Source organism: Phragmites australis, chromosome 13, assembly GCF_958298935.1.
Source record: "Phragmites australis chromosome 13, lpPhrAust1.1, whole genome shotgun sequence".
NCBI lineage: Eukaryota > Viridiplantae > Streptophyta > Magnoliopsida > Poales > Poaceae > Phragmites > Phragmites australis.
In genome coordinates, this window is record NC_084933.1 from 16,903,749 (window position 1) to 16,920,212 (window position 16,464).

General features: G+C 44.7%; 1 protein-coding gene across 1 annotated transcript; it reads left to right on the plus strand.

Moving 5' to 3' along the window:
- The first annotated feature begins 228 nt into the window (after positions 1-228).
- Positions 229-3,888, plus strand: LOC133887899 (protein SMAX1-LIKE 3-like). The gene is made up of 3 exons (XM_062327915.1): positions 229-1,705; positions 2,275-2,488; positions 2,602-3,888. The coding sequence occupies exons 1-3, from the start codon at positions 510-512 to the stop codon at positions 3,670-3,672; spliced, it is 2,481 nt and encodes an 826-aa protein (XP_062183899.1). The 5' UTR covers positions 229-509; the 3' UTR covers positions 3,673-3,888.
- The last annotated feature ends 12,576 nt before the right edge of the window (positions 3,889-16,464 follow it).

A 16,464-nucleotide genomic window follows, 5' to 3' on the forward strand; every position in this document is an offset into this window, starting at 1 on the left:
GTCACAAAGATACTGCACTACTGTATACCGTGTGTACATCCATATGATCTGCTTTCTCATGGTCGTAGAGACCGAGAGCTAGCTAGGGAGAGAGATCGAGAGAGAAGGGAAAGCTGAGGCGCCTTTGTATCTGCTTTGTCAGCACATGGATTCTACCTCTAGCCACTTTTTCTTTCCCACCACAAAATCCCCTTTGGACCCAAAAATAACCCAAGCCAAGGAGTAAAGAAAAATGGAGCAGCCCTCCCTAACAAGAAAAGCACAAATCCATACACCGAAATCCATCCATCCTTCACCTCAATACCTCACCCTTGCTCAAAAGATGAAGCTCAACATATAAAGCAGCACCACATCCACCACCTGCAGTTGCAGTGACCCGGCCCCCTCTATATCTACACATCTCCCTGATCTCTCTTCCTCCGATCCTCGCAACTAGTGCCAGATTAGCACGCGCTACCGTTGCTGCGTCAAATCGAACTCGGCAGGTAGCTAGCTATAGGCGGCTCGAGATGAGGGCCGGGGGGTGCACGGTGCAGCAGTCGCTGACGGCGGGCGCGGCGGCGGTGGTGAAGCAGGCGGTGAGCCTGGCGCGGCGGCGTGGGAACGCGCAGGTGACGCCGCTGCACGTGGCGAGCGCGATGCTGGCGGCGCCCGCAGGGCTCATGCGCGCCGCGTGCCTCCGGTCGCACTCCCACCCGCTCCAGTGCAAGGCGCTGGAGCTCTGCTTCAACGTCGCGCTCAACCGCCTCCCCGCCTCCCACGCGGTCGCCTCGTCGCCGCTGCTCGGCGGGCACGGCCACCACCACTACTACCAGCAGTCTTTGTCTAACGCGCTTGTTGCGGCGTTCAAGCGCGCGCAGGCGCACCAGCGGCGTGGCTCCGTGGAGAACCAGCAGCAGCCGGTGCTCGCCGTCAAGATCGAGCTTGAGCAGCTCGTTGTCTCCATCCTCGACGACCCTAGCGTCAGCCGGGTAATGCGCGAGGCCGGATTCTCTAGCACTCAGGTGAAGGCCAACGTGGAGCAGGCCGTGAGCAACACAACAACCACGGCGGCCACCACTCCCAACCAAAACCCTAACCCTAGCGGCACCCCCAATGCAAGTCCACCTCAAGAAACCAAAGCCAAGCGCCCACTGGACCATGTGCGCGAAGAGGACGTCGCCACTATCCTGGACTGCTTGGCCTCCCAGAGAAAGAGGAGGGTCGTGGTCGTCGCCGAGAGCACGACGGCGGCCGAGGCCTTGGCGCGCGCGGCTATGGACAAGATCAAGAGGGCCGAGGTGAAGCACGACGTTCTGCGAGGCGCGCAGGTCGTCAGCCTCAGCGTGTCGTCGTTCCGCGACATGCCGAGGGAGGAGGCGGAGCGGCGGCTCGGCGAGCTGCGGTGCCTCGTCAAGGGCAGGGGTCAAGTGCTGCTCGTCGTGGAGGATTTCAAGTGGGCGGCCGAGTTCTGGGCTGGGCACGTCCAGAGCGGGAGGAGAGGGTACTACTGCTCCGTCGAGCATGTCGTCACCGAGGTGCGCGCTCTGGCTTGCGCCGGCGGCGGCGAGCACGGCCTCTGCTGGCTCGTCGGGTTCGGGACGTACCAGGCCTACATGAAGTGCAGGGCGGGGCAGCCGTCTCTGGAGAGCCTGTGGGGGCTGCAGACGCTCACCGTGCCCGCCGGCAGCCTCGCGCTGAGCCTCACCTGCGCCTTCGATGACAGGTAAATCCGGCGTTCCCCATCGGCACCGATGCAAAGTAGTTAAATTTTTCGGTTCAGAATGTCACGTCAGGTGAACGAATAAACCTGAAACGAAATGTCCCTGACCATTCGTTACTGAGGTAACTGATCTAGTAGTAGCAATAGTACCGTCCCTGCGATGTGCCCTGCCCTTTTCTCCTTGCCTACCATGAGTGTGAGTGAAAGCTTGTATCTTTTGCGTGCTTTCTGGACAAAAGCTTTAGGACAGTAGCTAGCTCATCACCTTCACATTCCCTCTTTGCATCTTTGTTTCCCCAACTTTTCTTGCTCCATTAATCTTAATATTCCGATTAGGTTTTAAGTTTTAACATCAAAAGTTCGAAACCATATGGATTATACATAGATAATAGGGGCATTTCTTGCATGATCAGTACAGTACTACCATTTCTTTTTTCCGAAAGGACAATACTACAATTTCACAAGCATTGTGCATGGTAGATGGTACACACCGGCAAAGAGCTAGCTGATTTTATGGACATACCGATGGGTGAGGTGACGGTGGAATCTTATTCCGTTTGTTCTTTCTGCAGTGCTCTTGGCGCAGTCAATCAGTCCATGAAAGCGAGCTCTGACACGGATGGGAATGGACCGGCGTCTTGCTGGCCACTTTCGGGTGGCAGCCAACCAATCTCCAGATGCTGCGGCGATTGCTCTGCAGCGAGGATTGACACGAAAGCAGCATTGCCGCGGCCGTTCGTCTCGTCGTCGAGCCTCCCTTCCTGGCTTCAGCATTACCGCGATCAGGTACTGCTCAAATGTTCAATCACATGATGTTTCTCCAATATATCTTACTATTCTAATCCAGCTTTGCATATGTTATAATCTTCATAACTGACATTTGTTATTGCACTATATAGGACCCTACACATCTCACGGATCTTGGCAAGACATGGAGCTCCATCTGCAGCAAACCGTCGCAGCGGATGACGTTGCACTTCTCCGCGCCAGTGTCTCCGGCCTCCTCTATCTCTTCCTACGAGCACGGCCACCAGTTGCACCAACCTCGCGAGTCATGGCTCCTCGCGGATTTCGACGCCAAGCACCCGTGGAAACCCAAGTGCGAGAACAGCGGGAAGGCCAAGTCGCACGACTCCGGCGCTTCGAACGGCTCCATGGAGGTGGAGTGTCGTGGCAAGTTCAAGGAGCTCAACGCCGAGAACCTGAAGGTTCTCTGCGGCGCGTTGGAGAAGGAGGTGCCGTGGCAGAAGGAGATAGTCCCCGAAATCGCGAGCACCGTCCTCCAATGCCGGTCGGGGATCGCAAAAAGGTGCGACAAGTCGAGATCGAAAGACGCGAAGGAGGAGACGTGGATGTTTTTCCTCGGAGGCGACGCTGGAGGCAAGGAGATGGTGGCGAAGGAGCTCGCCAACCTCGTGTTCGGGTCTCGCAAGAACTTCCTGTCCATCCGAGTCGGTGCCTCCTCGCCTTCTGTATCTGGCTCCTCCGAGGAGCACCGGAGTAAACGGCCACGGACGTCTCCCGCCAGCGAGCTGGACTACCTAGAACGGCTCTACGAGGCTATCTCCGAGAATCCTCACCGCGTCATTCTCATGGAGGACGTCGAGCAGGCCGACCGGGACTGCCAGCTCAGCATCAAGGAAGCGATCGAGAGCGGTGTGGTGCGGAACCACGCCGGCGAAGAGGTCGGCATGGGCGATGCCATTATCATCCTGAGCTGCGAGAGTTTCGAAGCAGGGTCTAAAGCTTGCTCGCCACCGAGCAAACAGATGAAGGTAGAAATGGAGGAGGCCAAGGAGGAGCAGACGAGTGACCATGAACACAACGAAGTTGGCACGTCCTCCTCCTCTTGCTTTGATTTGAATGTCAACGTGGAGAGTGATCAAGCGGATGAGCGCAATTTCAGTGAAGTCTGTCTGCTCACGGCCGTCGACCGGACGCTCTTTTTTGTAAGGCAGGAGAACTCGTGATCATGCACATTGGAAGATCCATGTGCTTTAGTGATTATATATCAGGGTTGCTTCTGATAAATGTTAGATTAGTTGCATGTCTAATTAGCTCTTTCTTTCGTTTACTTCTTTGTTTGATTTCATTTTCTTTTTACTTTTCTTTGTTTTGTTTTTGGTGACATCAGCGTGTTAGAGTAAAGGATTTGATTAATGTTGTACTACGTGCTTCGCTAAAGACAAAATTGACCTATTGTAAATTTGTAGTGTTGATGATTGATGTCTTCAGCTATTTTTCTAAGTTAAAAACATTGAATTTTAAATTAACTATTACTGTCGATTTGTAACACAAACTGGCAGTGGTACTACCAAGTATTTAACTATCTACTAGTTTTAAAATTGATAATAATATCGTTTTTAACCAACAGTGATATATTTTTTAATAGTGTGGACTATTGATGTACTTGCATTTTGTAGGGAAAAACGTCACTATCTTTTGAAAATTTCCATATATCTCTTTCTATAGTATAATATGTATTATTGCGATATCTCTCTCCTCCCACTTAGATGCTTCTATTGCTGACAACTCCGGTGCTCTCCCACTTAGCTACTTCTGTTGCTACCGATTAACTTCGGTGCTAATATTAATACGAGTACAAGACCCACCTCTCGCTTATTGTTTCTACTCCACCTCCCCGTTTATATGTCTTTCTCCCGTCACCTCCCTGCACATATGTTTCTGCGCATAAGTTTTATCTTTAACATCATGTTTGTTACAATTATGTGGAAAATAAAACAAATAACGAGTTGATTCGTGTATCACCCTCTCCCTCTCCTCCCACCCTATCTAATAAAAAACCAAAAATAAATCCCGCAAAACTAAATATCAAGGAAAACCGAACCGTCCTCCTTCCTCCAACCAGGGTTCAACTTACCGTTCGTCGGTCGTTTTACCGAGGTCGAGCGGTAATCGAAAATTCACAATAACCATGATAACCGCTCGAAATTTGAATAAAATTCGGATAAAATGCGTTTGATAAAATTTAAAATTTGAGAAAAAAATCGTGACATTGACCTCTCAGTAACTAGTCGAATTGGACCAGTTACCGAGCAGTTTTCTCGAATTTTCCGTATTATCGGTAACCGCTCGATTTTATCGGTAATCGCTCGGTTTTCTTAATTTATCGAGCGGTTATCTCGATTTTTAGTGAAGTTCAACAAAAAATCCAAAAATTATCTCAATCTTGTAAAATTAATAACTAATTCATCTGAACTTCAAATCAAATGAAACAAATTTTGTTGATTTCCTTGTAACATGATCTACATGATAAAAGTATTTATACTCATAAAAAGTTCAAAATTTTCTGTGAGAAAATGTATTTGTTAAACCAAGTTAAATGCATAGTTTACTCTTTGCTAATCCAAAATCATGAAACTAATTTTTTTAGTCTTCTTACATGATCCTATATCTTTTAAAAATACATGAACTCATGAATTAATTATTGTAACATGCAGGATTGTGTAAATGTGTTGCGACTAGATTAATTCATAACTGGCCCATCACACCTGAAAAATTAGCGAGACCTCTTTTATTAGTTTAGTTATACTATGATTTACGTAGAAAAAATAATAGTAGACATGAAAAAGTTAATTACAGTGATGTTTCTTAACATATTCACTTTATGCTTGTGAACTTTGTAAAAATCATAGAGAAATTAATAAAACTCTAAATAAAGTGAAATCAATTTTAAAGATCCTCTTAAGATACGTTCTACATAAGGAAAATATGTGTTTGCATGTTAAGCTTTTCCTTAACATGAGTTAATAACTGAGCCGCACGCTTCAATTTTTTTCATTTTTTTAAAACTTCCTCCCTATAAAATATGATGCAAATGACATTATTTTTAAAAAAAATTTCACATAAGGTCTTAGAATTGTGTCTTGTTTTTTAGGATTTTTTATTTTTTATTTTTTTTTTATTTTTTTCGAATTATTTGAATTCAAATTTGGTTACCGTTCGGTTTCTGAAACTGAGCCGAACCAAGATGCCCGGTTATCGCATATTTTGGTCGGTTACCGTCGAATTTTTAACCCTACCCCACCCACCTAGGCTGCCCTCCTACAATCTCACCCCCACCCTGCCGTCTCCCGATCCCCAAACTCTTCACCACCACCTACCACACCCGTTGCCAATGGAGAACTTGGCAAGCAACAGCCTCCACGCCGCCCACCCCGGCCTCCACCCTACTCGCGCCTCACCCATGCACCATCCTCCTGCCTCTCCACCATGTCGCCTCCCTCACCTACTATAGTGACAGATTCATCCCCATCCACGTCAGAGCCAACCTTGCGCTCTTCAACCTTCCCACCTCGATCGCATCCTCTGATCTCTCTGCTATGCCGCCTCTCACATCGTCTACAATGATCGATTCATCCTCATCCGCACCAAAGCCAATCTTGTGATCTTCGACCTCCCCATTGCGGCTGCGTCATCGTCGTACTGTGAGATCCTAAGCGCAACGCTATTCAGGACCGTCATGCCCGAGTGATGAATCCTCTCCCTGTCCTCAGGTGGCGCCACACCCAAGCGACGATTCCTCTTCCCCGACCTCGCCTCTTGGCATCACCAATGAGCTCCCGATGATCCAATGGCAGCCTACTTTTCTCCTATGAGCTTCTTTGGACGCCTTCGCTGCTCCTTCCACTGGTGACACACTCAACCTACCACTCTGACCAATCTTGAAGGCAGGTGGTCAAGTTCACCAGCAAAAAGGAAAAGGTATTTAGTGTCTTCTCCTTGTGTCCTTCGTATGTGATAGATTTTTCTGCAACCATCTTCCTGCACTGCCCTTGCCTGCACCTCTCTGGCCAGCATCTCCCTCGCTGAGGTATTGTCTCCTCCCCTCCAACACATCTGGTTTGGATTAGTTGGTTTGATCTGTTTGCAACATCAACATCTTAATTATACTACATGGTGGTTGTGATATTGTAGCAGTAGAAACCAAATTGCTTGGATATATGAACGGGTTTACAATCCAAATTTCAATGTTTTCATAAGGGATAGTGGTGTTAATTTGCATATGGGCTGGATGGTTACCGGAGACAGAATTAACATGATGTTAGATTTATGTTATTTGTTCGACATGTGATGATGTCCCATGAACACTTTGATGGAGTTGCTGTTTGTATTATTCTCATTTCTTATCATACATTTCTCATTCCCGGTTTTGATTTTGGGAATTTTTTAGCTTCCCCAATTATGTAGTTAGGTACAACAGGTGAATTTTTGTGAAGTTTTTCAGAACAGAGATGCTGAGCTTTATATTATTCCTCTCCTTGTAGGGAACAATGGAGATGAGCAAAAGGTGTTGCTATACAATGCAGGGTGAACATTTGATGCTTTATTCGTTACTTGATTAGTTAGGAGTGGGCCGGTGCCTAATTTTTCTTGGTTAAGTGATGGCTGGCTATTTAGGATGTATCAGTACGTGAGGTGCCCCTCTAAGAGTTGATCTTTTAATTCGTAACCTTTTATTAGATCACTGCAAGTTAGTGCTTCTACAAAAGAAGATTATCATGTGTTAGCAAAGTGAGAGGGTATCTTATTTTACTTGACAAATTTATATTTTGACTAACTTCATTTGAAACATGAAAATTTCATAGATGATTATCATTTCTTTGGAGTCCTTTCTTTTTAGGAATTGTGCCTTTCCATATATAGAAGATATAGCTCTAATTTTATTATTTTTGTAGGCTTTTGGAATGGTATCATATTCAGATTTTCTGATTTTCTTAGCTTGAGAGCAATTGTGGTTCACTCTACGCCAGGCCCAGGAAGATCCCGAGGCTGCCTTACAAGGTGAGATTTTTTGGTCTTTATGGCAATTTTTTGTTTTGCTTTTAGATGCTGGATGCGCCCCGGATGCAGGATGATTTCTACCTGAACCTCTTGGATTGGTCCTCACGTAATGTGCTTGCTGTCGGATTGGGAAATTGCATCTACTTGTGGAATGCAAGCAGAGACAAGGTGAGTGCAGCCATGGTTGTTATTGCTGGATTTCTTCTCTAAGAATTGAAGGTGGATTGTGAACGGGTTTAATTGTGTAGGTCACCGAGCTATGCAACTTGGGACTACGATGTTTGTTCCGTGGGGTGGCACCCACCTTTTTAATACAATACAATGCAAGCATCATCGTTTAAGGATTAGGAAATTGGTAGCTATGAAATTAACAAGAATGATTAGATAGTATTTGGAAGAGTTATGCTAAATAAGTCGTCTAATGATGATGAAATGACAATGGTTTTTCTTGTCTGTACCTCAATGTTTATCTGATTTTGACAAAGGTATTGCTTATTGTATTGCCAACTGCATTTTTCCTTTCATGGTTAACAAATGTTCAGCAAAACTGATATATATGGTGTGAGAAAACTGGAAGCATTTTTTGTTGTATCTCCAAATTGCTCTTGTAGTTTGGGATTCCTGTTTTAACATAATAGGTGTTCTTTGGATAATTAAACGCACATTAGTAGATGCAAAGTACAATTAAACACCTTAATAATGTTAAAAAATAAGTTACATTTATATTTAATTTAATCTATAAAAAATTCATGAGCAAACTGATATGATCATATCATCATAGCATAATCTAAATATGTGTACGAAAACTCAACATATGACTAGATCTATTACACTTAAAATTAGAAATCGCAGGAAATAAAATACAAATAACATTGGTTTTACGTACTGGTCCTGTGTTGTGGAGGTTGCTGAAGATGCTGGTTGCACTGTGTTAACGGCACGATTGATCCTACTAATGACGCGCCGAGTTGTTGATGATGACAGCAGGCATCGCCCAAGCGACTAGGAAGACGAGCTATAGTGAAGAACTTGAGTAGTCGTGCGGAGTATTTTTCAAAAACCTTATTCGCCCTCTCCCGATGCAAGATCTCAAGAGCGAGGATTTCAGAGATCTGCTCTCCCATTCGTCGGTGCACGCTAACGCTAGGATGGAATAGACTACAGCGGCAACACAACCGAGAGAGAAAGAAGCAAAACTCTAACTTTTTATATAGACTCATGTAATGAGTGTGTTCCTAATTAGGGATACTCTCAATTAGCAGTCTATATTGTACGTGTATCCAATGAGGTAGAGATCTTTACATATATATAGGGAGAAAACCCTTCACCTCTACCTCCATTAGCAATATGATACTAATAGAGGGTGAATCTTAACATGAGTAACCTCTCCACAATATGCCTTTAAAATTTATTAGAAATTATTACATAGGTCTCAAATATTCAGAGCAGACCCCTCCCTGACACCTTTTGTTCCCTCAAGTCGAGGACAAAAAGGTGACGGCGGGCTTGATGCTGGACCTCCACATAGGCTCACTCAAGCATGGTGGAGTGAAGCTTGGGGATGGAACTGCAAAAGATAGGGTGGGTCTTGAGATTTTGGTGGCATAGGTTGAAACTAAAAACAGGTCTATTATAAAAAATTTATTTCATATATAAATTATAAAGATAATATTTAGTACATTAAAAAATTATTTCCGATAAACCTTTAAAGTTTAGAGATCAAATAACATACTACTTTAATATTTTGTACAATTATACTACAAAATGGAGTAGCAGGTCTAGATTTTTAGAAGCAATGACCGAGGAGAGTATGTAATTTATCCCTTCCGGGAACATCACAATTAGCCAGAGAAAAAAAATAATCCCATTGTTCTTTTTTATTGAGAATCATATTGTTTCTTTTCACTTACTGATTCAGTTATCTGGTGTAACTAATACTTTTCTATGGTTTAATTAGCTCATTTTCGCTAAAGGATGTTTGAGTCTAAAACAATTATAATGCCAACATAAAGGACATATTATTTGGTAATTAGTGGTAACCCTACCTTCTTATTTCTTTTGAAGAGCTACATAACAGTACTATATTGAAGCTTCTAGCTTCAAGGAATATGCTAGGACAATACAACACCCGGCTAGATCCTAATAAATTAGGTATCCTCTTGGACACTAAACTATTCATAATGTATTATGGATGATTTAGATTATTGAAACATGCATGCATCCATGCGTATGTATCAAGTAGGGGCACCAGTGATTTGTTATTGGATCCCTAGATAAGGCTATTGTAAAACTATGGATGGGTCAGCAAACCTGAGCGACGAGACAAATATAGGAGCCTCGGCGTTGGTGAGCCTACCGCGGGAGGCATCCGCGGCCCCTAAAGAGCACGCATGGCTCGCGGGAGTCGAACGGCCCTCACCGACCGATAAGGACATGGTCCACCACACAGCGCCCGAGACCCGAAAGAGGAGAGGGCCACAACCGAGGAAGTCGAGCAGCTGCTTCAGGGTGGCGGCATAAGAGGTGGATCAAGACTGCACCGTCTATATGAGAGAAAGTAAAGGAACCAAAACAGCAAAGTTGTTTCTTTTGAGTCGGCTAAAGGCCAAAGCCCATACATGTTTGGCCCATACATGTGGAGGCTCCTAGGTTTTGACAGCACAGGGTGACTGCCCCGCTTGCCCCCTGCCCCCCTTCCAGTGTTGGGGCAGGAGAACTTGATGCAGCGATGGCGCACCAGAAGGGTGCCACGATGGGGCAGGGGATTCAGGGAGAGTAGTGACGCAGGTCTAAGCTACAGCAGCCCTGCCCACGATGTGTTTCTCCGCCATGAATCACCACTCCTGGAGCTCGCTCTCGGCTTGCTCGATCGCCTCGCACAAGAGAGACGATCTGTCAAAGGGTTGATTGAAACACGAGCATTGCTTCTCATGGACTCATCGTGCCACATGGAGAGACATTGTGTAAAGGTTTGTTCATGGGATTGGAATCGGATTTCTATGACCGATCCCATTCAGTTAGGGCCAGTTTTTCTGTTAAGATAATGGGGGAAATTTGCAAATTCTAACTCACTAAATCAAGTGCGCAGCCGTGGTACGTACGTATTGCTTCTGGATATTTCTTCCTTGATGCACCGTGTCTGTCACGCGTTATTTCCTTTCTTTCGATCGAGAGAAATCGTGACACGATTATACATACGTACGTACGACCTCTCATTTGTCAAACCCAACGACTAAGTTCACCAACTTAATCAAACCAACGCGCGCGGTGGCAGATCTGCACGCCGACACGCGACGAGATCGATGCTGCTGGACGCGGAGGCGTCCGCGCACACAGCGCCGCCAGAGGAGGCACCGCCGTGGCCTCCGCCAGAGGAGGCGCCGCCGTGGCCACCGCCATCTGGCGCCGCAGACACGACGTACGACGACTCGCCGTGGTTGCGTCGCTCCTCCTCCTCGCCGCCCCCGGCCCCTGGCAGCGCGTCGGCGCTTGCGTGCGCCGCGTGCAAGCACCAGCGTCGCAAGTGCTCGGGGGACTGCATCCCGTCGCCCTACTTCCCGGGCGATCAGCCCGAGAAGTTCCGGAACGCGCGCCGGCTGTTCGGCGTGAAGAACATGCTGGAGATACTCAAGGCGGCCGACCCGGAGAGACGGGACGCGTGCATGCGGACCATTTTCTACGAGGCCAACGTTCGCAGCATAGATCCCGCGCACGGCTGCCGGGGAATAATAGTGGAGATGGAAAATCTACTGACAGACACGTTCATCGAGCTCGCCTCGGTGCAGCAACAACTCGCGTCGTGTCGGGAAACCACACGCGACGTGCAGCCACAAAGCCCTCGTAGCACCGCCTCTCCGGTAGGTAGTGGCAGAGCCAAAATTTAATCGTTGAGTGTGTTGTTGAAAATTTTCGAATTCAATATATATATATGAAGTTTGCCCTTCAATCTCAATCTTCCTTTTATCTTTGCTTCATGTTTCTGAAAATGTGAGGTAATGTGCCATCATTCGTCTTCATGTTTTAATAATTCTAAAACAAAATAGTACAATTAGTTAACTTTTTACGACAGAAGGGTGTCATTTTCTAAAAACAGGTTCTTTACAGTAAAGCATCAAAACCAGGGGCAACATTAATTGATGCAATAGTACAATTAATTGATGAAACTAGGGGCAACAAATCCAGGGCAAAACTAATTGATGAAATAGTTCATTCAACATGGGGAACATATAAATGTATGCAAAATAAATAGCCAGTCGAATTAGCCGTATATGTGACTGCAGAGTTCAAGTACTCGTGTGATCTTAAAGGGCATTATGTTTTTAGATCATACGTTTTTTACTTCAGTCTGGTACCTAAATGAGCTCTTTGATAACTGATGACCGCTATCTAGAGTTGGGGTTTGGTGTTCGATCCAACCAGCCTAAGAAAATGAGGATTATGAGACATATATTGTATTGCATAAATGGCATGGATCTGTCAATTACGCATGATTTGACAAAAAGTTTCAACTAAATCAAAAGGTGAGATATCAAGTTGAAATACATCTTAGTTTGCATACGATGAGTCATTGATAATGTTAAATTTGAAATGATTTTAATTGGCATGAGCTTGTTTGTGCGTATTTTTTTTTATAACTAACCAAAGTTTGGATTGGAGCAGGCTATTCCAAAGTTTAGAAAAAAATGCCTCACCAGAATATCTGATGTGTGAGTTTTTGACCATAGTCCGGTGATACGGTAAAGTGAACACCGGAGAATTTTTAGTGCTGAAGAAGAAATGAGAGTAAACACCGGATATTCCTGCGTTTCAGTGTGAGCACCGAAGGATATCACCGGACCTTTTGTTGCAGAGAGATTGCAGAAAGGTGGTTCGATGGATTTGCACACGCCAGATTATCCGGCGATAGGCATAAGATCATCGGAAGCTTCCATTGGACCTTTTGTTGCAGAGAGGTTGCAGAAGGGTGGTTCGGTGGATTTGCACACCCCGGATTATACGGTGATGGGTATGAGATCATCGAAAGGTTCCACTAGACCTTTTCTTACATAGAGCAAAAAATTTCTGAAACAGATAGTGCTACACTCACCGAATGGTCCGATGTTTAGAGGCAAAACACGTTAGATCATATGGTGTTCATATTTTTAGTACAATGTATTTTGAACTGAGGATTTGTGATTTTTGTTTTGAACTAACTTGGCTTGGAGTTGGAGAAATATGTTTGCTTATCTCATAGTATACAGGTGATGGATGCAACTTAGCGGTCGACGGGGGATGATCGAGGCCAAGCGAGAGGCTTGGTGTTGGACAATCAAGGAGGCTGAACGAAGTCAAGGGTGATTCTAGCTATACACGCGGAGGTCAAGCGAAGCATGAAACGAATGATGAAAACATCGTGTTCATAAAGTCAAGCGAAGGGGATGTTGTGCAAGTGACAAGGCGGTCCGAGGGATCGGGAGTGGGAGAGACTTGCTGGCGGTCAAGATTGCAAGACAGATGACACTTTTTATCATCGGAGTATTCGCTTCAGGTGGAAACAAGTGACGACTAGTCACACTTTGAGAAGTATGCTAGGGTTCCGCGGTTTGACCTCAAAACCGTGGGAGGGCTAGAGGAGTACGTGGCACCATCATGAAGCTTGCGTCGATGCGAAGATAAATCGTGAAGGCACCATAGCCATCCGATGAATAAAGAAAAAAATAGACTAAAATACCTTCGGTAGTATATAGGAGTGTATTACAAGATAAGGGTATTTTGAAAAAAAAACTAGAAAACTTAAGGGTTAAGTTTCCTATGCCTATAAATAGAGGGATAGGGCTATGGGAGGAGTTGAACCAGTCACTTGAGCCTCTTGTGCCATCTATTTAAGAACCTAATGCTAGGGTTTTAAGGAGAGGAAGATGAGTGCTTAGACTATGTAATATGTGAGAGTTTTTGAGAGAAAAATTCTTATAATCTGCCTAAAATAGGGTTGAACTCTTTGAGTAATGAAGTTTATGTTTTTGCATATGTTTGAATTCAACTTCTTCTAGTCCCTCTCTATTGGTTTTCCTGAAAGTTTGCAAGTTTTCCTTTTTTGATTGTGTTTTTCTTGTTGATTTTTGTTTTTGCCTTTGAGCTACGGTTTTTCAACCTTAGTAAGTTGTTTTTCTTGTTGCTAGAGGCATAAACATTCATATGTTCATATATTTGAGAGAATCTTGAATATCCTTGCCTCTATACCATCAACTTGGAGAGTTGCTTATTTCGGTAACTGTCTTTTTGCTTTGTTATTCATTCAAGTTTCAAGTTTTTGTGTACAAAGATACATAGAATGGTCTTAAATAGAGCATATAGTTCATATTCCATTCATGAAGTCATGGTGCTTTGGAACTTTCTTTCTCTTTGTTTCTTTAAAGTTTATGCTTTCGTTGTGCATTTTTTAGGGGCGTTGGGTGAACAAGAAGTAAATCATTTATTTCGCAAAAAAATTGTAAGACGTCTATTCACCCCCCTCTATTCATCGTTCTCAGTCCTACAATTGGTATCAAAGCCAGTTTGATCACTTGTTGACCTTAACTGGCTTTATGATCTGTAGGCGATATGGAGAGAAGTGGGAAGATTCCGTTATTTGATGAAAGAGACTTTTCATACTGGAAGGTGCGCATGGAGGTTTATCTTCTAACCCAAAGAAAGTGTAATATGGGAAGTAGTTGATTCCAACTACGAGATCACTGCTGCTCGCATGACTCAGGTTCAAATCGAACAGTATGACTGTATGAGGCCAACAATAAGGCTAGAAATATTTTATTCACTAGCCTAAGTTGGAATGAGTTTGACAGGATTCAGCACCTCTGTACTGCCTAGGAGATCTGGACTACTCTGAGTGTCTTACATGAAGGCACTAATCAGATTAAGATCAGACGCTAAAGCACTTAAACCAAGAATACCAAATGCTTGTGCAAAGGTCCGGTGAATCTTTAGATACTATGTTTGCTCGTTTTGATGGAATTGTAAGCAATCTTAGATCCACTGGTGTTTTGCCCTATTCTGACCATGAGAGGACGATCAAGTTTTTCTATGCTCTTGACTATAGCATATAGGAAGTAAATATCTTGAGCATTGAAGAGTCACCAAGTTACAACATGTTAACTTATGATGAACTCTTCAGCATGCTCAAGTCCACCGAGATAGCCAAGACGGCTCGGATTGGCCTCAGAAACCTTATGTCTTAGAACATGGTATTGATTTTCAGACCAAATAGTGGCAATCAGGATGGAGCTAGCTTTTCTTATGCTAACACTTCGTCGAGTGATTTTGCTTTGCCTTTCTTGGTTTCCATCACAGAGGAGCAAGTGGATGCACTAGATGATAAGGACCTTGCTCTCATCGTGAAGAAGTTAATCCGCTTCTACAACAATAGGAGAGACTGGAGGAGAGGGGGCTTATGTGCTTATTTTGAGTGTGGTGATACCACTCACTTCAAGGTGAATTGCCCTAAGCTCAAGAAAAGGGAGGACAGCAACCACGACTACAACAAGCACAAGAAGATGAATAAGAAGCCATTCTTCAAGAAGAACCGTGATAAGATGGCCAAGATGGCACCTAAGGCAGCTTCTAGGGTGTTCGTGGTAGCTTTCAGTTGCATCGACACCTCATCAAGCGAGGAGGAGAGCTCAGGGGAGGAGGAACCGCAAGTGAAAAAAAAAAGGCCAAGGACTTCATCGACCTCTACTTCATAGCGAACGACAACAACAAGAGTGATCCCAAGCTTGATAACTCCGACGTATTAACTTCCTACAATCAACTTTCCATCCAAGTCGATATCTTGAATGTTGCTCTAGTTACTCAGGATAGGTTACTTAAGAAAGTTATGTGTGAGTTGAAGGAGCTTAGGCCTATGTTTGAGTCTGTTTCTTCTGAGCTTGAGTTTCTTAGGTCTAGGGCTAAGGTTGAGGATGTGGATTGTGAGAGTTGCTTGGTTGTTATGAGTGAGCTTACCGAGCTTGAAACTGTAAATGCTCAAGTCATCAATCGGCTTGAGACTGTCGAGAAGAAGCTCCTTAAGGAGGAGCCTAGACCTACTCTCTTAGGCACTTACAAGAATTGCCCTTTGCTTTCAAAAATGCTGAAGTGAAAGACAAGCGCATAAAGGAGCTAGAATCTAGATTGGAGAGTGCTGAGAGTTCTGCGGATGTGCAGCCTAAGTATCCCACCTGCATAATCCTTAAGGACAAGCTCAGCTAGATTAGAGAGCAAGTTGAAAAGCTTATGGCTTAGAATGAGTACCTCCTTTCTCTTATGGAGAAGTGCTCAGAAGGCAAGGGCAAAATGGACTTGATCTTGGCCAAGACCAAGATATGTGCTGATAAAGTTAGGTTAGCTTTGGGTTTGGGTTTTGAGAGAGATTCTTAAACCAGTCTGGCAAGACTGTATTCACCCTACCTACTATCCTGAAGTCGGAGGAAAGCTAAGATAAACATCTCACAATCCATGCCAGAAAAGAACAAGCCTACATCTCAACCTACAGAGAAGAAACCCACACCCAAGAGAGCTTCACAACCTAAGATGAGGGCACCTGTGAGAGAGCTTAGAGTGACTGGTAGTCGAGTTCCCGAGATGCTATCACTGCACCTACTGCTAGAGAGAGGATCACCTTGTTGGGTTTTGCTTTCGCCGTAGGAGAGATGAGAGATGTGAGTGGGAGTGGAGTACCCGGGATATGTACCGCCTCTCTATTAGGGTACATGATTCTTTTCCTCGCTACTACTCATGAGTCTCTAGCGCTTTTCAATCTCTTTCTAGAGGTATTGCCCGACGTGGATTTTACCATGACTCATATAGTTTTCGTCCATGTGTAAGAGGCTTTGAGTCCCAGCACTTTGGTAGACCACGTATTTCGCATCGTAATACTCGTCCCTATCGCGTTGGTGTTGAGTTGCATGCTCCTATTGTTTCTGCTTCATGGCGGATGACCCAGT

What these genes read in the sequence shown, in the direction of transcription:
- LOC133887899 (XM_062327915.1), top strand. Translation starts at nt 510, where the DNA reads ATGAGGGCCGGGGGGTGCACGGTGCAGCAGTCGCTGACGGCGGGCGCG. An exon ending in ACCTGCGCCTTCGATGACAG is followed by an intron (nt 1,706 to 2,274) that starts GTAAATCCGGCG and finishes TTCTTTCTGCAG; the next exon opens with TGCTCTTGGCGCAGTCAATC. An exon ending in TTCAGCATTACCGCGATCAG is followed by an intron (nt 2,489 to 2,601) that starts GTACTGCTCAAA and finishes TGCACTATATAG; the next exon opens with GACCCTACACATCTCACGGA.